This window comes from Schistocerca piceifrons, chromosome 1 (assembly GCF_021461385.2).
Source record: "Schistocerca piceifrons isolate TAMUIC-IGC-003096 chromosome 1, iqSchPice1.1, whole genome shotgun sequence".
NCBI classification, from domain to species: domain Eukaryota; kingdom Metazoa; phylum Arthropoda; class Insecta; order Orthoptera; family Acrididae; genus Schistocerca; species Schistocerca piceifrons.
The window spans coordinates 608,840,152-608,864,364 of NC_060138.1; the positions used below are offsets into that span (position 1 = coordinate 608,840,152).

The following is a 24,213-nucleotide window of genomic DNA, read 5'->3' on the forward strand; positions in this document are numbered from 1 at the left end:
CTGACTAGCCGTTATTCCTCGCCAGGTGATGCTGCTATCACCTGGATGGGTTTATATCGATAGCAGATCAGTGGTCATAATGTTCTGGCTAATCAAATGTACTATGCTACATATAAATTTTGGATCTTGTGGTTAGTGAATAGCACAATTTCTATATAAATTAACATTCCTATGCTGGAGTAAAGTGTATATTTGGTGTTTTGTTCACAAATTTGAAGAATAGTTTTCCTCTCTTTTCATAGTACAATTTCTCTTCTCAACTACTTTCCCTTTTGTAACTTGTTATAAACACTTTACATGATTTATTGCATAATTTCATGTCAATGACTCATTCAAGAGTTGAAAAACATGCAAAGAAAAACCAGTTACAACTGAAGATGGATAGTAATTCTGGCTTCTGTGCTGAAGATTATGAAGTGTCATACTGGAATATAATCAAATGTTGATTTTCAGAAAAACATTTTATTAGACTTTTTACATAAATATGGAGTTAAGTTGTGTAAAAATAATTAAGTCAAGCATCCTAGGAACAATATAAAACTGCACCAGTTATCTTAATACTGCAACAACACACAGCAGAAGACTGCAGAATATTAATACTGATTATGATCTAAAAATTAAAAATGTTCAACAAAGTCAGGACTGAAATCCTGAGAGTAAAGCCAAAATTAAGCTGAAATAAAGCTAAAATGATAGCACTTAAAAAAGCTGCCACTTAGTGTAAGCCTAAGTTTTCAGAATCAAAAGTTCATCAGAAATGGGGAGAACATGAAATGACAGAATTGGTAAAATGTGATAAAGATAAGACTAAGTGGCACACAATTTATGACTAGATCCTGCAGGTACAATGAAGTAGAATATAGCATACAGTATTCAAATTCTTGGGAAGCATTACAATCTTCTCTCTACTGGTCATTCATTGATGGTCCCAGGAATCTCAATACTGTATGCTGTGTTCCTCTGTACTCTTCACCAATCTTTCCTCTCTTCTCTATGCTCATTTTTCTAAAATGTGAACCTGTGTTTTCTGGTTTCACATTCTGCATCTTGTTTCTGATTGCACTTAACTTATGCAGCTTCCAACATTAAATAAGTGCTACTGGAAACTAAAGAGTGTAATGAAATGTTTAGTCAAATCGTAATCCTTCATTTTGTGTATACAACCATTTTAGAGACACACAACACAATATGTTTTGTTTATCAAGGAATTCAGTGACCTGCCTAGTGATAATAGCACTCACACATCGCTTAACTTACACTCAGTGACCATTTCAGACAAACATAAAATTTGTGAACATTCTGAATTTTTGTTTATAGAAGTGAGTGCAGTCTGATGCCCTAACTGCAGATCCATTAAATGCTCAATATCCTGCAGCTGACAATCTGAGTTGTTGCGGATAAGGTATCTACTGCTGTTACCTGTACTACTGCTACTAATGTTATCAGGATCGTTCACACACGAAAACTTTCCTAATTGTTCATCTGTGAGGCCATCTTGGTCACATTCCACCTGAGACTGCAGTTTACTGTTTTTACATTCTGTATCCAAAGAAAAGTCTATTTTAAATGGATGTAACCACAGTTCCTCTTCTAAAATATCCTGTGAAGTAGTATTTGCTGTGAATGGGTATGCACACATATATTCAACAGCCATTTCAACGCCACTGGACAATGGAAAGAAGTAGTTCTCTGGATCAATGTCCAATTTTCTTAGCTCTGACCTGTATTCTTGCAGCAACAGGTCATCGTCAAACGGATCACATATTCCTGTCTCTTCAGGGGATGTCTTTCCTGTAATACTGTTTATAACAACATTACACTTAGGTACATTTGTATTTTTACAGTTTTTGTCCCTAACAAATGATCTGTAAGGTGGCTCCTTTTCCAGGAACTTCTCCTCATATACATCTTCATCCTCCACATCTAGCTGTTCCATCAATTTTTTCACTTCTTGAATCATCTTTACCTGTGAAAAGATAAAGATAGATTTAATTTATTACATGAGAAAAAAGGTAAAGCAGAACATAAGGATTCATGCAAGAACAATGTTTATGCAAATAGGCTACCAGTTCAGTGAGTAGAAATAAAAATCTGTCCACTTAACACAAAAAGATGGTACTGCCATCGTAAGGAGGAGTATCTAATTACCTTACAATATAAACATGAGGTTTTGTTTTAAGATAATGAAATTTGTAGTATGTTCCATCTACATAAAAAAAATGGCTCTGAACACTATGGGACTTAACATATACGGTCACCAGTCCCCTAGAACTGCGGACTCCATTTACATAATTTAAATTGTCAAATCCCTGGCTAACAGGATGAGGATTTAAAAAACAAGTAAAGTAACAAGTGAATATTTGTTGAAATCTAACAAAAATATGTATAAATCAATAATTATTTACTATCAGATAGTTACTGCTGGCACCATCATAAGGATTATCTTGGCTATCTCTAATACTGACAATATTTCAATAAAAAAATGTCATTTCTTCAGCATCAAAACAAATAATGAATAATTGGAATTGAGGGTGCTGTACACTAGAAAAAGTAATATATCACCTAGAAAATGATGTTGTTATGCACTTTGTGGGCATACTTATCAGAGTAGTTGGTCACACTGGTTCTAATGATTTTATGAAATTTGTTGATTTCACTATTTATGCAGTCTCTGGCACTATCATGAAAATGAAACTACCATTGACTAAAATCACGTAACATTGTAAATGTAGTAATTCAAACACTAGGTTGACACATGCATTCCGAGAGTGTATGCATTACAGCTGAATAGATTACGCATTAATCAGCAATATGTTTAAGACAACATTAAGAATGACAGTTTTAGAGTTTTTTTACTCAGACTTCTTTTGTTAGATGACAGTGTACATAAATGTGATTATGCCACAAATGATATAAAGTGTTGAATAGTGCAGCCTCACATATCACTTTGGTAAAGTGATGTTTCATCCAATGTCTACCTAAACAAAAAAATGATGACTGCGACAGTTGAAATTATTTTTATTAGTTAAGTAGTTTATAATCACAAACTGTTTGGAAGGTGGTGTTACTGCTTGTGCATCTAAACTGTTACAAATGGACCCCACGCATCTTCAAGGAGGGATACTGCTGGCAGTTTACATCCAAAATGGATATATTGAAGTTTACTGTGCAGTGTGATATCTGGTGGTTTGGCAGTTACCCCACCTGCTGCGGAATAGGAGGAATTACCAAAGACAAAACTTTTTCAATTTGTTTTCAGATTTTAATTTTCCTGTTTCTTCTGGTTTTTTCCTGTCTTTTCATACCACACTGGCACAGGGTTGGTGTGGCTCTTAATGGATTTGGCACAGGTAGCTGGATGCCCTTCCTTTCGCCACCCGTTACCTGCCCACGACAGAATATGTGTTGGTTGAAGTGTTAATTTAGGGGAGGGGACCAAACAGCGAGGTCATCGGTTGCATTAGAATATGTGTAACCCAACTGTGTGCATGTAGTGTTATTGATGTGAAAATGGACAAAAGTCCTCTAAATGTGTGAGGCAGACTTGGGTACCAGCCCTGTAATCACCTAGTTAGATGTGGGAAACTGCCTAAAAATCACATCCAGACTGGCTGGCACACCATCTCTCACTGTTAATTGACCAGGCAGATTCAATCTGAGGCCAGAATGCCTCCCTGTCCCCGAAGTGACACTTTAAACAGCGTGGCTTTCTGGGTGGATAAATTTCACTTTTGCTGCTAGTCAGGTTTATTTTTTGTAGCTTACCATAAAAATATTTACAATTGTCTCAAATTACAAAATAATATCCAAGCCACAACTGTAGTCTACTGATACCTGCATCACCACCATGAACTCTGTTGGATCACAAGGGAAAACTCTCGGAGGGTTCTTGAATTAAATAGTGAACAATCTGCTTCCCCGTGCCACAGTCACAACTTGGAGAAGTTATTTTCTTCCACTTGTAGAGAGAATTCGCACACTTTCCAGTGTTGGCTCTTATTCAGTTAAGAAACAGCCAGATCTTTCATAGCAATTCAAAGCAAGGTGGGTGGTTGATATCCGTGACATCTTTAGATGTTCTGCAGTAGCATTAATCTGCCATGTGAGTCTCCAGCCATTATCAATTAACATCACTGCAGTTGCTAGGGATGGGTGACGAGAGCGAAGCCTTCCTTTGCTAATGGTTGGAATATCTGAGTGAACAGGGAGATAAGAATTTTACTGTAATTTTTTGTACTCCCATACAAGTGCACTTTCCTGCTGCAAAGATGGAGATGGGTAGCCAGAAAGTAGGTGCGGGTCTGATTGTACTATTACAAGGTACATGATACGGTTGAACTGTGTGTCACCAAGTTATGTGCTCCCAAGCTGAGAAGAAACATTCCACAAAAAGGTGAACCAATCCCAGAGTTGAAAAAACGAACGATGATGCACAGGATCCCCATGGTGTACCACACAGTTTCTAGAGACTGTTATACAAAGTTTTAATTTTAGCAGCTGTTCTTAATAGATGATGTTTGTGACCGAGCATTCTATCAACTGTGATGTCTATACATTTTGCGTTCCTGTTATGTCTGTGAGACAGTTCGTATAACAGGTCAATGATGAAATATTTTAGTGGCAACACTGTGCACCCCTTTTTGGGCTAAAGTCAACCTTAATGTGTAATAATAAATGTCATTTTTTCTTCTGGTATTTTAATTATACACATAATTGTTTCTTTTGAACTGCAGTTTGTTATGTACAACAAACTTCATGATACACACACACACACACACACACACACACACACACACACACACACACACACACACACACACACAGTCAAGCAGTAGCCAAAATACCTACCTCCTTAACCAGATGCCTACAAGATAACTGTGGGTGCACCTCATATAATTCTTGTACCATGTTTTTGAGCAATGAAAATTGATTGAAAATACGCAACATATGTTAACTTAATGCTTTCTCTCTCCCTAAGATATGCAGTGATTCAAAGTGCAAATGTAGCTGGACTGAGCTGTTATAGAAGATCAAGAATATGTTTTTTCCACTTCAAATTCTCATCAATGTGAAATATGGGCACCTGAAAATTTTGAAGCTTTCACGCTACAGTCCAATCAAAATTGCTTGACAGTTGACCTCCGCACTTTGGATCTGGTTTCCTCCAACCAGAGCACTTAGCGTCACACCCCAACTGTTTTCCATTGCCAAACTGCCATAACAGTTGGTCGGTTCACTTCCAATTCCTTGTCCAGCTTCCTTTCTTGTGTGTTCGGATCTCAAATCATGGATGTGGCACTTTTATTTCATCACACATGATAACTACATTGAAAACAACACAAACACACACACATATTTCATACGCACCACTAAACAATCGCTACTTGATACTTCCATACAAGACCACAATTCCTTGTCAATACACAGTTATCGAAATCACAACTTACATGTGATAAGCTTTGCAAGACATTACAAGAAGCTGAATTTCTGAAGGCTGCTATTCATGATAGCAACCAGGCCAGCACAGTTATAGATATAACAACTTCACCCAGTGTTTTTAATAGTTTGCATGTCATTTTCATTACATTATTGACTTTTTTACTTACTCGTATTTTTCTTCCAATCAATCATTCCTTTTTCATTTGGAATCTACCTGTTCTCCTATAATCTGCAATCCAGTGCCAACATGGACTGCTTACTGGTTAGTAATGCAGCAGCTCATGTAGCCAGTGTGAGGATAGTTTCAGGTATCCAATGATAGCGAGAAATTACAGTTTCCTTTTAGTGCTGAAACTGAATTTTTTCTGTCTCATAGATGTTAGCTTTAATCACCATGAACAAAGGAATTATGATTTTATTTCTGCCATAGATTGTTGATCACCATTTTCTGAGACACATTGCACATCAAGAGGTTGTGACTAGTTTAGGACAAGAGTTTAAATTCAGGGCTATAAAAAGCATTGCTTGATGCAGTTTAATTATTGGTCACTTAAAATCAGCTGTTGATATAGCATCTCACATTTCCGACATACCTTGTAGTGGCAACTTCCAACATTACTCCGCAATACACGTTACCAGCATTTGTGAAGTGACCTGTCTTGTTTGTGTGTCACCTACAACTGAGCGGTAGCCGGCAGCTGACATGACAACACTGCAGCAGTAAGTGAAAGACATCAACTATCAAGTAATTTTAATAAGAGTAAACTTACTTCCTCTGCTTGTTTTACATATTGCTTATGTAGTATCACTTGAGGTGCAGAACTGAATACACTTCATCTTTTTAAAACTGAGAGACAGACCATTTGCAGAAAACCATTCAGATAGTTTTAAGAACACACCACTTCTTTTCTTAGTGCATGTATGTTTGGATTGATTGCAAAATTTGTGTCTGCTGCAAAAAGAACTAATTGGGGAAAGTCATCTGAAGCTTATTAACCAAAACTGCTGGAAACCCATATGATTTGGAAGTCACAAAAATGACTTCAAATTATTTGCCTTGCCTTTGGAGATCTTTCAATACTAGTGCACGATAACAGCAATCAGACAGAAAAAATATCATGACAGACAACAGGGAAAGAAGAATGAAATTTTATGGGCATATCCACAGACTCCCAACAACAAGACTCACTCGGAAGATCATGATTTATGTAGAACAACTCAAAACCATTTCCTGGGTCCAGCAAGTCAAAACGGATTTAGAGAGGCTCTTGTGAGTCCAGATGGGAAGTACTGCAAGAGAATTAAGTCACCACTAGACCAAGAATAAAGTGGACTGAAGAAAGAAAAAGAATCCACAGAGAAAACATGAGAGCTGCTTGGAAACTCCAAAGACTGAATCCTAATAGCTTTGAGGGATCTGATAGGGTCCAATCATAAATAATAATAATAATAATAATAATAATAACAATTAAAAACAATAGTGGACATAAGATTGAACCTTGTGGAACACCATAAGTGATGTCTCGCAAGCCAGAAGACTCTCCTCCACATACTTTGGTTTAAGTATTAAGTACAACTTTCTGCACTGTGTTTATCAGATACGACATCATCAACTGATGGGCTCTACCTCACTATATTTAGGAGGATACTGTCATAAGCCATAGACAGGTCACAGAAAATACCAACGGGTGCTATTTTTGTTATTTCATGATTTTATAATTTTATGAGTGAACATGTAAAAGTAACTCTTAGTTAAGCAACTATTCTGTAATCCAAACTCTGATTTACTTCTCAACTCCGTGTTTACCACATCCAGTGTGTGTGTGTGTGTGTGTGTGTGTGTGTGTGTGTGTGTGTTTTATAGTTTCTACTTCTGTTCCATCAGGTCACTCCTAATTCTGTAGTTTCTGTCTTTAGTGGGACTGTTCCCTGCTCCGCCCACTATGATCTTCTCATCCTTTTTGTCACAATCCTTACACAACTTCCCTACATCCTCTGTCACCTGGCCAAGGCTTGCACTTGGTTTCATGATACATGTGACATGGAACCCTGTCCCTAAATTGTTCTCTATCATCTGGCCTACAATTGTGTCAGGACTACAGTTTAGCTGCACATTTTTTTTTCTTCCAATCTCTTTTGTTAGCAATCTACAGTTAGTTTCTACCAAAAGTCCACTATACCCTACTACGACCCACAGCTGGATGAGGCTCTTCCACCCCAGTAACAAGTCAAACTTGCTGAAAACTGTAAGCTCAAATGTAGTGAAGATGTTAAAGAGGTCTTTCCCCTCTTCAAGTTATTTAGTTGAAGTCTTGCGTGATCTAATTCCGCTTGAAGGGCACAAATCCTTGATTCCTGTTTAATGACGCTCTCCTGTTTTTTCAGAGACCACTGTTCCATGAGAGCCTCATTGAGTTCTCCATTCAGTTTCTCTTTATGATCACTCCAATGGAACTTCAATCCACAATGTCCAAATACAGCTGCCTTATTCTCCTGCAGCAACATCCAGAGTTATCATGCATTGCAACACAAATTTTAAACTTAAGAACTGACGTAAATTAAATAACACAGTTGAGACAATATAAATGTTTGCTATTTATGAGCTGCAAAAATTAGGCTTACAGATATGCACTTTGGGTGTATGATATAACATCCAAACTTACTTCTTCCTGCTTAAAACAAAAACTCAACACTCACTTAACTGCAGTTCATGTTAATTAAATTATTCACAAGTAAATGTCATGTTCAATCACAGCTTAACATGAGTATTACTTGATATTTGACAATGTTTATTATTGGCAAATCATGGTCTACTTCACACGATGCGATACTACATGACAATTGACATACAAAACATCAGATAATGAAATCATCATTAAATTGTATGAAGTCAGTATAAAGAGACATGCCTGTATATAAAATCTGTTTCAAACAATTACTTTTTCCTGTTAAAGTTCCATAAGAATAAATACTCATCTGCACGGAATGGAAAATGCAGTGTTCTCAATTGTGTTTCACGAGAAGAGTGTGTACTTCCTTCCAGGGATTCCCATTCGAGTTCAAAGAGAATTTCCGTATCCTTGTGTGTTGATCAAACCTACCAGTAACAAATCTAGCAGTGTACCTCTAAATAGTTTTGATGTTTTCCTTTTACACTGACCTTGTGGAGAACCCACACTTGTAGTACTCAAAAATGGACTGCACAAGTGTTCTGTGAGCAATCTTCTGTACAGACAAGCTACACTTTCCATAAATTTCACCAATAAATTTAAGTAGCATCTTTTAAAGCCACTCCCACAGATCAGGATAGAATCCCTGTCTCTGTAACCTTGAGCTCCATCTGTCTAATTGTGCATGGTTCAACATTCTGAACCATACATCAGAGCTGGTCTTATCACGTCTTTGTATATATCTTTACTTCGACCTCTATAGGCATTTTTCGCATTGCAGATGACTCCTGTTAGTGCCTTCCATTTCAACCACCCAGTTTTTATACAGTTTTCAATGTCTTTATCTCTAGAAGCTTTGGGTTTTATCATCATCTAAGGTACTTGAACTGATTGGATGATGCTATTAGGGCACGGTCCAGATGCTGTTACACTTTCAAACTGATGACCATTCCTGAGAAGTTGCAATACATATTCTCAGTTTTGGCCCTACTTACTGGAAGGTGATTGGAACCTGCTTTTGATGTTTGCCGCTCTTTGAAACATTGTTCCACCAGCCTGCCTTTGCTAATATCTAGTACTTCCTTAGCTATTGTTATTATGTAGCTGCGGAAATCATCCCAGAAAGTATCAATGCCTTTCACGCAGATTACATTAAGGATTACACAAAGCTATCTGGAAATTTTGGACAAATTGCACAATCATGTCAGACAGTTGTAATTGCTAAATGCAGTCTATATTACAGCGGGAGCATGTAGACTCTTGTGAAAGAATATTTATCCCTAAATTGTTACACACATTTCCTAGATAAATCTGCAAACACTACCTTATTTAGGTGAAACAGCAGAATGTTCAGCAAGGAATCTTAACCAGGTCAACAGACTTTTTGAATGAAGTCATGAAAGGAGTTCTCACTATACATGATATGAGCAAACCTGTCTTCAGCGGTGAACCGAGTGCCAAGTTTCATATTTTACACAAAGTCCAAGAAAAAGAAAAAGAAGAACACGAATGTAGATTCCTTCTGCATATGCTGTCAGGAAAATGGGCACAGAAACCAAGACTGCTAACTGATGATGAACCTGTAGGGTAGGTGAAGACAATGAATTGTTGCTTCTTCAGTGTGTATAGGCAGACAAGGAAAAAAAATTCCTGAATTTTTCCCGAATTTCCCAGTTAAAAATAAATTTTCTCCCAGGTGAAAATACACTTTTTCCATGATAAGTGACAGTATACTTTCCCTTGGAACTGTAAAAGTTATACATCCTTTGAATGGCTATGGTTTTATACACTGGCGTAGAATTTCTCGGTACTATAGGAAACGAAACTTAGGAGGGAGGCGGGGAATACATTTTGGAAAGATCTTTGATGTGTAGCAACATGTACACTGCACATTTTCATATTATGAAAGTATAAATGTGAATTCCACTAAACACCGCATGTTACTTTCCGAAGCATTGAAATCGAGATTGCGATGCACTTTTGTAAGCCAGTCACAGCTCATATCATTTTGGAAAGATCTTTGATGTGTAGCAACATGTACACTGCACATTTTCATATCATGAAAGTATAAATGTGAATTCCACTAAACACCGCATGTTACTTTCCGAAGCATTGAAATCGAGATTGCGATGCACTTTTGTAAGCCAGTCACAGCTCATGTCATGTGATCTCTCGGCATCCGATGACAACGGATATTCAGAGCACAGGACACATGATGTCAGCCAACAGGAACATCACTGTTAAGTTGCGTGAACACACAAATAGGATTAGTTAATGGTTTAAATTAATATACACAGTGTTGCTACAAGGAAAGCAAAGTTTTCACGTATAATATTGGTCTCTAAGATTTGTGGGGGCATAGAACCACTGGCTCATCCCACAATAATATCGCTACCCTACGGCAGCGAAAACAGCTGTATGTTTACCAGATCAGTTCTCTGTAGTGCGTGCTCTATGCTACACGCATTGTGTGTACGCTGCGAGAATAAAAGTATTCATAGTAAGTGACGGGAGAGTGTGTGATTATTTATCATAATAATTACCACGCCCGTTCTTCACTGCCTATAGATTAAGAACCTCCAAGAGAAGCTAAACTTTCACATATAATGTTGATCTCTTTTGAATGTGTTACACTTTGAGACACATAACACAAATGTAATCTTCTGGGCTCAAAAGTCTTCTAAAATGGCCTGTCCTCAAAGAGTTGAATTTTAAATGAGAGTCAAATGCTCTGTGATTTAAGAAATCAGTTTCAGCAGTTGCCAGAGAGTGCCAGATAACAGGCATCACCGCTCTTGCACAGCTACAATGACGCAGGAAGCCCGTATGCCCATACGTGTAACACATTTAAATCACTAACCGTAAACGCGGATCATGTGGAGACTACCCACCTACTCACTACAGCTCAGACTGCTCTGTGCATCTGCCCCGGATCTACAATATTTCCGAACACCCCCGCCCCAAGCGTTTGAGATAAAAGGCCAAAAATTTAAAAAAATCAACTTTTCAAGAAATGTTCATATTGTGGCACACATCTTTCTGAACAGTCTGATACATAAAACACAAATGTTTGAGGAAATGTAAGACATGATATTTGGTCTTCAGCGTGCCAAAGAGCAGTGATATTTCTTCTATCGCATGTCACTGTATTTTGCTCTGTGGAATTCAAACCTGTGCATTTTGTAATGGATGTCATCAAACTATATTCACGACAGTGGGGCCACTCTTTAAAAAAATAAATACAAATAGCAACAAAAGACTGGTGTGATTTCTCAATCTGATTACGTCTATTTTGTCACTGTCTGCTAGATGAAATGAAATAGGCCTGTCTAATATTGCAGCAGCTGTAACATACACCAAATAAATGAGACTGTTTTGGCACAAATGGTCATTTTTATAGCACAACAGAATGTAATTCATGAAGTACCAATATCAGATGCCTATTAGGCATACTACAAGCAAAAAGCTTTAGATTCGGAAATAGTTTTACATTTCATTCATATGCTCCAGCTTCTCAAGCGTGAGATTGGAAAGTAGTAGTACATAATTTTTGTTTAAATTTCGAATCGTCATATTCTTCCATAATTTGTGTGGTGTCCCCATTTCTTCTCCTTCCTCATTCCAACAAACAATCTTGTCATCACTAATTCTGTAACTATTCCTGCCAGTGTTAAAACTCGTTCTCTGGTTAGCTTCACTAACCCTGCCACAATCACTGGTTTAGTTATCCCGCATTTATTCTCTGGTTAGGCATTATTACATGTCCGTACAATGTGTTTTTCGCGCTACTCCCAGAATTGACCTTAAGCAGCTGCTAGGTGGGGACTTTACACTAGTCAGTGTAGTGATCTGGCCAAAACTTTTCTGTCAAAATTTCATTTTCTTGGATACACTGAGAAGATAATATGTAATCTTTCTTAACTGTTATTCCTGTTTATCATTTATTTGCACTCTGGTAGTCTGAATCTATGGGTTTCGCTAGTAATTATGACAAAGCTGATCATTCACAAACCCTGTCAACCACATAACAAACAGCGATTGGCATTCACCCATTTGGCTTTATTCCGCTCAGCTCATATAGCTCCATCCCCTTTTGTCTGCAGGAAAGTTTATTTCTAGATGCAACCAAGATTCCTCTGGCAGAGACATCACATACACTATGCATGCATTCAAAAATCAACTTTTATTCATTCAGAAATCAACTTGGAATATGTTAAAAATGTTAAGAAATCAACAGCAATGCGTTTCAAAATCATATGAATAATCGATAGACCAACGTGTGCTGGATGCTAGATGCTTTGTGAAACAAGATTTTTTTCCCCTCAAGAATATGAATTTGGCGTCCCCTCCCTGAAATTGCTGCCCATGACAGACATCCCAGTTTGCCCCTCAACCCTCCACTAAAGATCCTAGATCCAGGCTTGGTGCGTGTGCATGAACTGGTAGCTTGGGCGCATCTGGCTGCTTGCTGCTACTGCTTATACAGCTAACAGCCACACTTCAGCAGTCAGAAGCGGGTGAAGGTACTACTCATACACGACTCAACTGTGCATGCGCATGAGCCCGCTCACAACTGCTCAAACGAATCTAATGTAAACAGTTGTGACGTCACGCTCATCGGAGGCAATCTGTTGTTATGAAGCATTGTTATATATGGCGCATTTCCTTTGCAACTTAAGTTTTAATTTCGTAATTTCTCTCGTTCATGTTTTACTGCTGCAGTTTTATTCTGTAGTAACGGGATTCAGTAATATCCTTTCCAGAATGAGATTTTCACTCTGCAGCGGAGTGTGAGCTGATATGAAACTTCCTGGCAGATTAAAACTGTGTGCCGGACCGAGACTCGAACTCGGGACCTTTGCCTTTCGCGGGCAAATGCTCTACCAACTTAACTACCCAAGCACGACTCACGCCCCGTCCTCACAGCTTCACTTCTGCCAGTACCTCGTCTCCTACCTTCCAAACTTTACAGAAGCTCTCCTGCGAACCTTGCAGAAGTTTCAGTAATATCCTTTGTTAGAGTACTGGTTCTTACCAGCCAAAATTACAAACATTTAACTGAAAACTAAAACAATGAAAAATTCCCAGAATTCTAAAAAATTCCCGGGCTTTTCCTGGATCTCCCGGGTCGTATACATCCTGTTCTTATGTCTTAGAAGTATTCATCACAAAAACTTATGTTTCAAATGAGATAAGGCCATTTATTCCACAGTCAAGGCCAAACACTTTCTTTCTGTGATGGACACAACAAGGCAAATAAAATTCAGATTTTTTTTATAGCCCCAAGTTTCACAACGTCTGCAAGCTGCCTGTTGAAGTGTAACAATTCGCAGCAGCACACTTGCCCTGACATCTTTGCGAATACAAATAAATCAATATTTTTCTTATCTATGATCAGACAAAAAAATTAAAAAATTGGTAGTTGCACCCAGAAAGATATAAGCAAGTACGTCCACTCAGCCACCAGGAAGAAGAAATCCTGGAAGCTCTAGAAAAAGATGGAAAAAACACCATGAATTTGAAGTTGGAATGGGATTTTCGCCTAGACCATGAAATGCAGTAATTATCTGAAATTTCAAACTTCTTTTATGAAAAAGATTTTTCCAATTACTATTTTTTAAAGTGCAACTCATATTTGGTTGTTTATGATGACATAAATAATTTATTTAGCAACATATTCCACATTTAAAATTTAAAAGACAAAGCGCATTAAAAAATTAGACCCCAAAAATAAATGTCAGTTGCAGGATTAATACAACTTATTTAAAAGCCCTAATTTTCCCAAGAAAAAGAAGTCTATCTTGCTTTTAAAAAATGTAATTTTGGCAATGCTATTTCCAAAAATGTTTAGGGTTAAGTGTAAAGAGTCTGTGTTAATATCTCAAACTGAGCCACTTCTAGAACTGTGGCTTTTAAAATAAAAGCATCAGGCATGTTATGTGATAATAAAAATTTGATTTGATTTGCCAGTTGAAAACAGTTTAAATATCTCCTGTGTCAATTACATCACAGGAAAGTTCCTACCACCATTTACTATGTCTACCATCAACTGAAACTAAGAGAATGCTTCAAATGAAAGAGGAAGATTGTAATGTTTTTGTCATAAATGGGTGCAAAATTTTAATTACGTCATATTACGCAGCATTCCTTGTAATCTGTCAAGATGGATGTTTCCAAACTTTTACATACAATGCTAAGAAATAATGGCAAGATCCTCAATCAATCCATGAGAAAACATGTCACTGGTGGAGAGATTTGAAAGTAAATATTAGATTTTAGAATTATTTGCATCATTTAAACAATACTTAAATATAAATAAATATGCCTGTTATAACATCTTTATGTAAAGAAACAGCATAACTTAATCTTTGTATGAAAGTTAACCACGTACGGAATTACTCTGTTAAAGAAAAAGAACAATGTGAAGAAGCAGGCAACTGGGATGCTTCTAAGTGGAGTGGGATGGTGGAACTATCACCACAGAACAATACTTTGTCAGTTGCTGTTTATTTCTGGGGTAAGGTTCAAAGCAAGTGTGTGAAAGCCCAGAAGATCATCGTATCAGGAACCAGCCTTTTACTGACATAAAAAGTGATTTCCAACCAATCCCTTGCAGCAATAATGCCCTTGGCTGTGGGCTGTTTTTCGTGCAAGAAACCATAGATAGGTTGCATCAGCCAACTGAGTGAAAGTGGCCTGTTGGAATTTACCAGCATCTGTTGACTACAGAAGAATACATGTTTCCATATTCTCAAAAAATTCGTAGTTATGAAGGCTTTGGTATTGTATTTAGCACAATACCATAATGAGAGGAGGTCTAACTGCTATATTACTGCCATAGTACAGGGGGAAAGGTTGTTATGTAACACTTTAATGGTAACTGAAGCCAGAAGAGTCACCATAGGTTTTGTCACAGTACATTTTCATCCAGTACACATATAACCTTTAAGAAATACCACAAAAACACCATAAGCTCAGAAACATTACACCACGTATGGCTCACAAGACTACTGATATGATTAAAATGACACACGCCATTTTAGCTACTGGGATATGGCAAGCTTCAGTCAACAGACAATATGGAATCTTTGTGATTACACATAACAGAAGTTATAACAACAAAGATAACTTCCTTCTAATCGTCTTTCAGCTCCTTGTACTTGAGAAGGAAAGTTTGTTTTGAAATGATGGGGCGTCTGAACAAGTCTCACATTTCTATTACAGCATCTGACAGGCAAACTCAAACAATGGAAACTCCAGATTGGAATGTCAACTATGTAAGGAAAAGCTGAATTGCTACTCACTGTAAATATGACACGTTTAGTTGTAGACAGGCACAATGAAAGGACACTTTTCCATTAGCTTTAGGCCAAAACCTTTGTCAGAAAAAGAAACACACATACAACCATTCACACAAGCAACCACACCTCATGCACACATGACCGCCACTTCCAGCAGTTCGGACTAGAATGCAACAGTCTTGTAGAATGGAAGCAGCAATCTGGACTGGGCAGGGAAGGGGAAGGGATAGCAGGGTGGCAGGGATACAGGTGGAGAGAGAGAAGAGCACTGTTTGGCATCGTGTGCAGGGACTAGACTGCCAACAGGCTTAGTGACGGGAGGCTGTAGAAGTTGGGGAGAGGGGGGAGGAGGGAGCAAAAAAGGAGAGGAGCGGGGAAAGATGGTCGGGTGCAGTGGCAGAGGGTGGCACACAAAGAGAGTGGAAGACAAGAACAGGGTGCAGATGATACGACAGAGAGAGTGGAACCTGTTGGGTGGGAGGTGTGGCAACTGTAGGCTGAGGCTGGGATAATTTTGGGAGCAGACAATGTGTTGTACAAATAACTCCCACCAGCGCAGTTCAGAAAAGCTGGTGGTGGATGGGAGGATCCAAATAGGTCAGGTAGTGAAGCAACCATTGAAATCAAGCATGTGATGTTCAGCTGCATGTTGTATCACAGGGTGATCTACTTTACTATTGGCAACAGTTTGGCAGTGGCCATTCATGCTGGTGGACAGCTGGTTGATGGTCACACCCATATAAAAAGCTGCACAATGTTTGCAGCAGAGCTGGTACATGACACGGCTGCTTTCACAAATGACCCAGCCACTGATGGCATAAGCCTGTGACAAGACTGGAAAAGAAATACTGGGTGGGTGCATTGGGCAGGTCTTGCAACTGGGTCTTCCACAGAGATGTAATCACTGTGACAAGTGTTAGGCTGGTGATAGCATAGGGATGGACTAGGATGGTGGAGGTTGGGTGTGGGACAAAATACTATTTTAGGAGGGGTGGCAAGGATCTTGAGTAGGTTGTTCCTTATTTGAGGGTTTGATGCATGATGATAGCTTATTAAAACCCTGATGAAGGATGTTCCAGTCTGGAGTGGTACTGGGTGATGAAGGGGGGTGTTCTTTTGTAGCTGATTCTTGGGGTGGTGGAAAGATTGGGGGTGTGAGGGGAAACAGCATGGGAGATGTGTTTGTGGGCTATGTCTAGAGGATAGTGCGTGAAGTGGATGGGAAAGAATGTGTTGAGGTTGTTTAAGAACGAAAACAGATGTCTTGGAGTATCTTCAGTGACAGGAACTCCTTTGGCCAGTATGCTGATAGTCTCACCAAGCCATTCACAGAAAGGCAGTGTCCCCCAATCTTAATCTGCAAGCAGATCTCCCGTACCATTTCCCCTCACACCCTTCAATCCTTCCACCACCAACGAGAACTAAAGAATCAGCTACAATGGAGAGCCCTTTTCATCACCCAATAGCACTCTGGACTGTAACAATTGAACCACATCCTTCGTCAAGGCTTTGAACACCTATCATGATGACCTGACGTTAGGGAAACCTACTCAAGGTCTTTCCGACCCCTCCTAAAGTGGTGTTCTGTCTCCTACCCAACCTCCACAATATCCTAGTCCATCCCTATGCCACTCCAATTCTCAATCCTTGCCACAGGGCTCATATCCTGTGGAAGAACCAGGTGCAAGACCTGCCCAATCTCATCCACATTCCAGTACTGTCACAGGCTTATCCTAACCTATCACAGGCTGTCACCTGTGAAAGCAGCCACGTCATATACTGGGTCTGCTTAAGTCATTGCACAGCTTTTTATACCAAAGCGCCGAAGAAACTGGTATAGGTATGCGTATTCATATAGAGAGATAAATTAACAGGCCATGCTGCGGTCGGCAACGCCTATATAAAACGATAAGCATCTTGCGCAGTTGTTAGAATGGTTACTGGTGCTACAATGGCTGGTTATCAAGATTTAAGTGAGTTTGAAAGTGGTATTACAGTCCGCACATGAGTGATGGGACTCAGCACCTTTGAGGTAGCGACAAAGGGGCATTTTTCTGTATGACCATTTCACGAGTATACTGTAAATATCAGAAACTGATAAAACATCAAATCTCTGACATCACTGCGTCCGGAAAAAGATCCTGCAAGAACAGGACCAATGACAACTGAAGAGAATCATTCAACATGACAGAAGTGCAACCCTTCTGCAAACTGCGCACCGCGGATTTGGAATACACGCCAGACGACATGGATGTCGAAGACCCCTAGAGATCTCTGAACCATCGCGCTGTAAGCAGTGGCGGCGCGCGCCTCCTGGCCCACGTTTAATTTGAGGGCACCACAGTGGAACACTTGGTCCCAGTGGCCAACAGCGGTGCCCCCAATCATGTATTTAAGCACCAGTCTCTCGCTCAGCCTGTGAGTCTAATCGTTGTGTGCATCTTGACAACAGACAGCTTGTTTACCGTTCTTTGTTTTCATTACTAGTGGACGTCTTGGATTCATTTGGTTGTCTCTGTCTCCCCATTGCTTCTTGCACGTTGTCGTCGTAAGGTCTCTCTCGATCGTCCATCGTCGTTTTGTGCCCGTACTTTCCATTCGTTTCTTTGTTCGCGGGCCACTCTCTGTTTGGTCCCGCCGTGCTTTCTCGGCCACCCCGCAACCAGAACAGTCGCTGTTACAACACAAACTGCTGCTGATTTCAATGCTGGGCCATCAACTAGAGTCAGCTTGCGAAACATTCAATGAAACAGCATCATTATGGACTTTCGGAACCGAAGGCCCACTTGTGTACCCTTGATGACTACACGACACAATGCTTTACGCCTCGCCTGGGCCCGTCAACACAGACACTAGACTATTGATGACTAGAAACATGTTGCCTGGTCGGATAAGTCTCGTTTCAAATAGTATTGAGCAGATGAATGTGTACGGGTATAGAGACAACCTCATGAATCCACGTACCCTTCATGTCAGCACGGGACTGTTCAAGCTGGTGTAGGCTCTGTAATGGTGTGGGGCGAGTGTAATTGGAGTGATATGGGGCCCATGATACGTCTAAATACAATGTGACTTGTGACACGTACGTAAGCATCCTGTCTGATCACCTGCATCCATTGATGTTCATCGTGCGGATGGACTCAGGCAATTCCAGCAGGACAATCCAACACCCCACAAATCCAGAATTGCTGCAGAGTGGCTCCAGGAACACTCTTCTGAGTTTAAACACTTCTGCTGTCCACCAAATTCCTCAGACTTGAACATTATTGAGCATATCTGGGATGCCTTGCAACATGCTATTCAGAAAAGATCTCTAACCCCTCTTACACTTCAGGATTCATGGTGTCAGTTCCCTCCAGCACTACTTCAGACAATAGTCGATTCCATGCCACATCATATTGTGGCACTTCTACATGCTCCTGGGGGCCCTACACAATATTAGGCAGGTATACCAGTTTCTTTGGCTCTTCAGTGTACATTGGTAGGACTACCAACCAGCTGTCCACCAGGATGAACGACTTGCCACCCAGCTGTGGCCAAGAGTAAAGTAAACCACCCTGTGGCACAACATGCAGCTGAAGATAACATGCTTGATTTCAATGGTTGCTTCACTACCTGTGAGCCATCTTACACCGCCACCTTTTCTGAACTGCTCAGATGAGAGTTATCCTTACAACACATTCTTAGCTCCCGAAATTATTCTGGACTCAACCTACGAGTGTCCCTACACTCTCCATTCCCCCTGTCCTATCATCTTTTCCTTATTCTCATCTCCCACCCTCTGCCAATGCACTCACCCTTCTCTGCTACTCTCATTTTTCACTCCCTGTTCCCCTACCCCTCTCCTTCCCATCACCATGCCCCACAGCCAAAGGTCTAGTTCCTTCACACTCTGTCGGACAATGCTTTCTTCTCCCCCACTTGTATCCTGCTATCTCTTCCACTTCTCCACCCCCTCCAGACTGCTTGCTTCTGTTTTATGTGGCAACTGCATTCCAGTCCAAGCTACCAGAGGTGGTGGTCATGGTGTATGTGAGGTGAGCTTGTGAATGTATGTGTGTTTCCTTTTCTGACAAAGGCTTGGCTGAAAGCTGATGTGTAAGTCTTTTTCATTGGTGCCTGGATGGAAACCAATACGTCATAGTCACAGTGAGTAGCAAGAGAAAATCACTAATGGGAGACTGTGAGCTCTAACAACCAATTAGGACATGACCTTAATTGGCCATTCTCCCTCGTCGCACACATCCTTAGTGGTGCATAGTAATTCACTGCACTCACATTCAAGAAGGCAGCAATTTGAGGAACGGCCATCCAGATTTAAGTTTTCCATGGTTTCCATAAATTATGTAAGGTGACTGCCCACTAGGTTGGTTTAAATCGGTCAGGACCAATTTCCTTCTGGATCCTTCCCAATTCCAAACACATCCTTTGCCTTTAATGACACCTCTGTAAACAAGGCATTGAACCACAGCCTTCCGTTTCTTTCTTTCTTTCTTAGTAGGAAAAGAATGGGTGTAATCATTAACACACAACATCCACTTCATTCAAAATGTTTTGAATATGACATATAGCTTTTGGGATCTAGAGATAAGTGATATTAGTAAGTAATAGAACAAACACTGGCTCAGAGGCAATGGTGTTCGTCAATAATTTTTGAGGTATTATTTCCATGAAGATAGATACAGTGTCATATATTTATCTCAGAAGAAGAATGTCTTTCTTTGCAGAAGCCTTAAGACAGGAGAAACACACCTACACTATTTTCAACATAGGTTTCAAAGGAATGAATAACTGAAGAAAACTGGCCAGAAAGGACTGTTGTGTGGTGTGGCAGACATCTAATCTCTATTCCACTTCTCTCCAAGTGTTTTGCAGCACCACAGGAATAACGTTTGCAACTGCTACATGTTTGCCATGGTGCAGATCTGGCAAGTCTTGAACTGGTATCTGGTAGAATTGATTTTTGATAAATGTCAACAGAAAAAAATAAAGTGACATAATGTCTGGACTTCTAGGGGGACAAGCAATAAATGGAGTATCTCTCCCAATCCAGAGATCAGGGAACTCATGATCCAAGAATTTCCTCACAATGTTTGCAAACTGGCATGGTATGCCATCTTGTTGAAAGATCACATCACGTCGAAGTAGTGGTACAACATACAGCTCCAACATGTCTACGTACGTTGTTGCAACACTTTAGGCTCCACAAAGAACAGGTCTACAACCCTATCCTTCAACAATCCACACCACACATTCACTTTCAGAGAGCCACATTTGCACTCTATCACTACTTGAGACGGGGAGGGGAGGGGGGTTTCAGTTTCCCAAATGTGTCAATTGTGTATATTTACTATGCCAGAAGTGCGTAGTACTGCCTAAGAAACAGACACAATTGAGGAATGCTTCATTTTCATCCATTTTTGCCAGAATTGTCTCCACAAATGTTTCTGTCACGGGGTGTACTCAGGCTTGATTTTATGATGAAGCTGCAGTTGGTGTCCTCAGGCTTGCTTTTATGAAGAAGCAGCACTTTTCACACCCAAAGGTGCAACCGTTTATGGATGACATCATGTGCAGTTGAACGAGGTAACTGTAATGGCCTACTTGCTTGTCAGGTTGACTTATGAGGGCTCCACTGGGACATGAATTAATTCAAAAGTAGTCTCTGGAACTGCATGCTCAACATGGTGGCCCAACATCAAAAGCAAAGTCCCAATTTCCCAAAGCCACTTGTTCCCTTTCTTAATTGTTAAAATGGGAACATCATCAGTTGGTCACAGTCCATATTTATGTCGAAAACAACAACGTACCTGTGTAACAGACTTTAGGTCCACAAGAGAAAGTACCTTCTGCAGTCTGTAGTGGAGTCCACACAGCTGCTGACATGTGTTTATGTGAATAAAACAGTTATGCGCATGCACAAGCCGTACAAACTGCCACAGGCAAACCCAGGAAATATTCTGAGTTACCATACTTGTAAACACAAACCGTCAATAAATATCTCAAATACCTTTCACATTATTATATCTTAGATTACTATATGTTTAATCCAGACATCCTGTATAGGACTCGTTATTTCATTAAGCAACAGTAGAGATATGATATGAGCCTCATAACAACAATAACAACAAATAATAATAATTGTGTGTGACTCAATGGTAAAGTGCAAGTCTTTGACTGGACACCACTCTGACAGCTTGCATGTCCCTAAACTGCTCCAGTTATCAAAAAAGGGGACCTACAGTTTAACATGGAATCTGATACATGTGTCATTCTTGGCAACTTCTTACATCATTGGGAGGTAAAGATTAGATTAAAAGTAGAACAAAATTTCCTTTACTCTGGCCAGGATTCAACTCCACAACCTCTCAGTTTCCAGGGGTTTTAATTGATTCAAAATGTGAATACAAAAATTGTTTTTATTAATGTGTTTACTTATCCAGCAATCATCTCACAAAGATATGGAATTTGTCATCACAATACAATGAAAATAAATAGCTCACAATATACACAAGCAGAAGATATAACTACTATGCTTTTAAGAGGATAACATAGGTGGTCAGCTGTGGTCTTGACAAAGGAACCATCATGAAATTTGCCTGAAATAATTAGGAAAACCATGGGCAACATAGAATGGCCAGTCATAGCAAACTCCATTCACCTGAATACGAGGTCAATTTCTACTCAGGTGCAAAATATAAATGTATAATACATAATGAAAAATATGGTGAACATCTTACCTTATCCAGTTTGCCTTCATATTCAGACATGCACAGCTTTATTATGTTCTTTATCCCACTGTTTGATAAAGTATTATTTTTTATTATTGTGTTTACAATATCATTAGTGAACTGGAGGGTTGCATCATTTCTGGAAAAGAAAATGTTTTTCATATTATGGTAGGCTGACATGCATCTGCAGGTTAATTAAAAAAAAAAATAGATAGATAAATTGCAAAGTTTGGTAGCAATGTCTTGCTATCTAAAAGATGAATGCATTCACACTAAAATCTTTAATTTGGCTGTGTTTCATTTGTACCATGCTAATGTACTTTGGGAATCTGCGATTGAAGAGAGTGTGGATTAATGTTACCTGGCGATGAAGTCAATTGGGTGAGTCTCCCATCCCTCTCCCCTCAAAGTTTCATAAGGGATGCTGAGATAATGCAAATTTGCCAAGAGCATTACTAGCTAAGACAGAAAAGGCAGCAGATGATATGGACTGGCATCCAATACTCCCACTCCCCCCCCCCCCACACCACACACACACAAAACCAGACCACCTTCAACACCAATTTTTCACTTCTGAAGACAGGAATCCTGACATTTAGAAAATTCTGAGTAATAAATAAGTATAGTCAACTCTAATTTACTCTACATCTGTGTGCCCTTAAACTGAACAACAACAAGAAGTAATAAACTGATGAAATGTTGCATAGAGAGACAATAATGTGTTACACAGTAGAGCCTTGCTGGCAGGCAGCCCATCACAATGTTACCGTGAGTGAGGAAGAGCGCGAATGCACTTAAAAAACTTTGGCGGAAGTTGCCAAAGATTACCATAGCTGCCTACATGACAACTGAGTGAACACTTGTCCACAGCCATGTGGAGGGCACAGCCAAGTGAGTCCTTGTTCATGACACGCAGATGTTACATGCTTGCAATCAACTGCACAAAGGTTGTGAGTTAGCAGTCAGAACATGCGCAATGTGCTTCCCTTACAAGAGCTGGGTTAAATTTATTTGAATAACAAATAACAAATACAGACAAAAATTATTATTTTTTATTAGTGACAAACATATAACAGTATTTATTCAAAACATATTCACTTACAAGAGTAAAAACTTTTATTTGTCATCTGTGAGTAAAAAGCTTTATGAATAACAGATAAACTAGCAATCCAATGATATTAATTGCTTGAATTCTATATCATTTATGTACTTTTTGTTGCTTTTAAATTGTTTTTCAGAACAACTCATTCTTTCAAACATCTCACCATAAACTTTATTTGATTTCCAAATACTTCCACTGTGAAAAAGAAAATACATGCTACATATGCAAAGAGGATATTGGTGTCTTATTTCTCCCGAAAGTATCTATTTCATGACAACAAATATTCAGCCATTATTGAGAAACCATCAATCCAGCTGCAGTTTTTGGTAAATAACTAGTTATGATTCCATGTTAGTTTCACTTCCCAAATCACATTCAAAATAAAATTTTCATTTTATGTCGCAGCATTATTCGAAATGCTTGACCAAATTTCTTTGGAAAGCAACTCAAATCGCTTGATACGGGCAAGTCTTCAGGTCCAGATTGTATACTGATTAGGTCCCTTTCAGATTACGCTGATACAATAGCTCCCAACTTAGCAATCATATACAACCACTCGCTCACCGATAGATCTGTACCTACATATTCGAAAATTGCGCAGGTCACACCAGAGTTTAAGAAGGGTAGTAGGAGTAATCCATTGAACTACAGACCTATATCACTGACGTCGGTTTGCAGTAGGGTTTTGGAGCATATACTGTATTCAAACATTATGAATCACCTCAAGGAGAACGATCTATTGATACGTAATCAGCCTGGTTTCAGGAAACATCGTTCTTGTGCAACGCAGCTAGCTCTTTATTCGCACGAAGTAATGGCCGCTATCGACAGGGGATCTCAAGTTGATTCCGTATTTCTAGATTTCCGGAAAGCTTTTGACACCGTTCCTCACAAGCGGCTTCTAATCAAGCTACGGGCCTATGGGCTATCGTCTCAGTTGTGCGACTGGATTCGTGATTTCCTGTCAGGAA

The 24,213-nt window shown here is 39.4% G+C and overlaps 1 protein-coding gene across 1 annotated transcript in view; it reads right to left on the reverse strand.

Annotated features, from left to right (window-relative positions):
- Positions 1-495: 495 nt before the first annotated feature.
- The window catches only part of LOC124787558 (spermatogenesis-associated protein 7 homolog), a 106,852-nt gene continuing 83,134 nt past the window's right edge, over positions 496-24,213 (reverse strand). Inside the window, exons 8-9 of the mRNA XM_047254348.1 lie at positions 22,150-22,279; positions 496-1,966 (exon numbers count right to left, since the gene is read on the reverse strand). Coding sequence (XP_047110304.1) covers positions 1,238-1,966; positions 22,150-22,279 — 859 coding nt within the window. The 3' untranslated portion in view covers positions 496-1,237. The remainder of the gene's footprint in view (positions 1,967-22,149; positions 22,280-24,213) is intronic.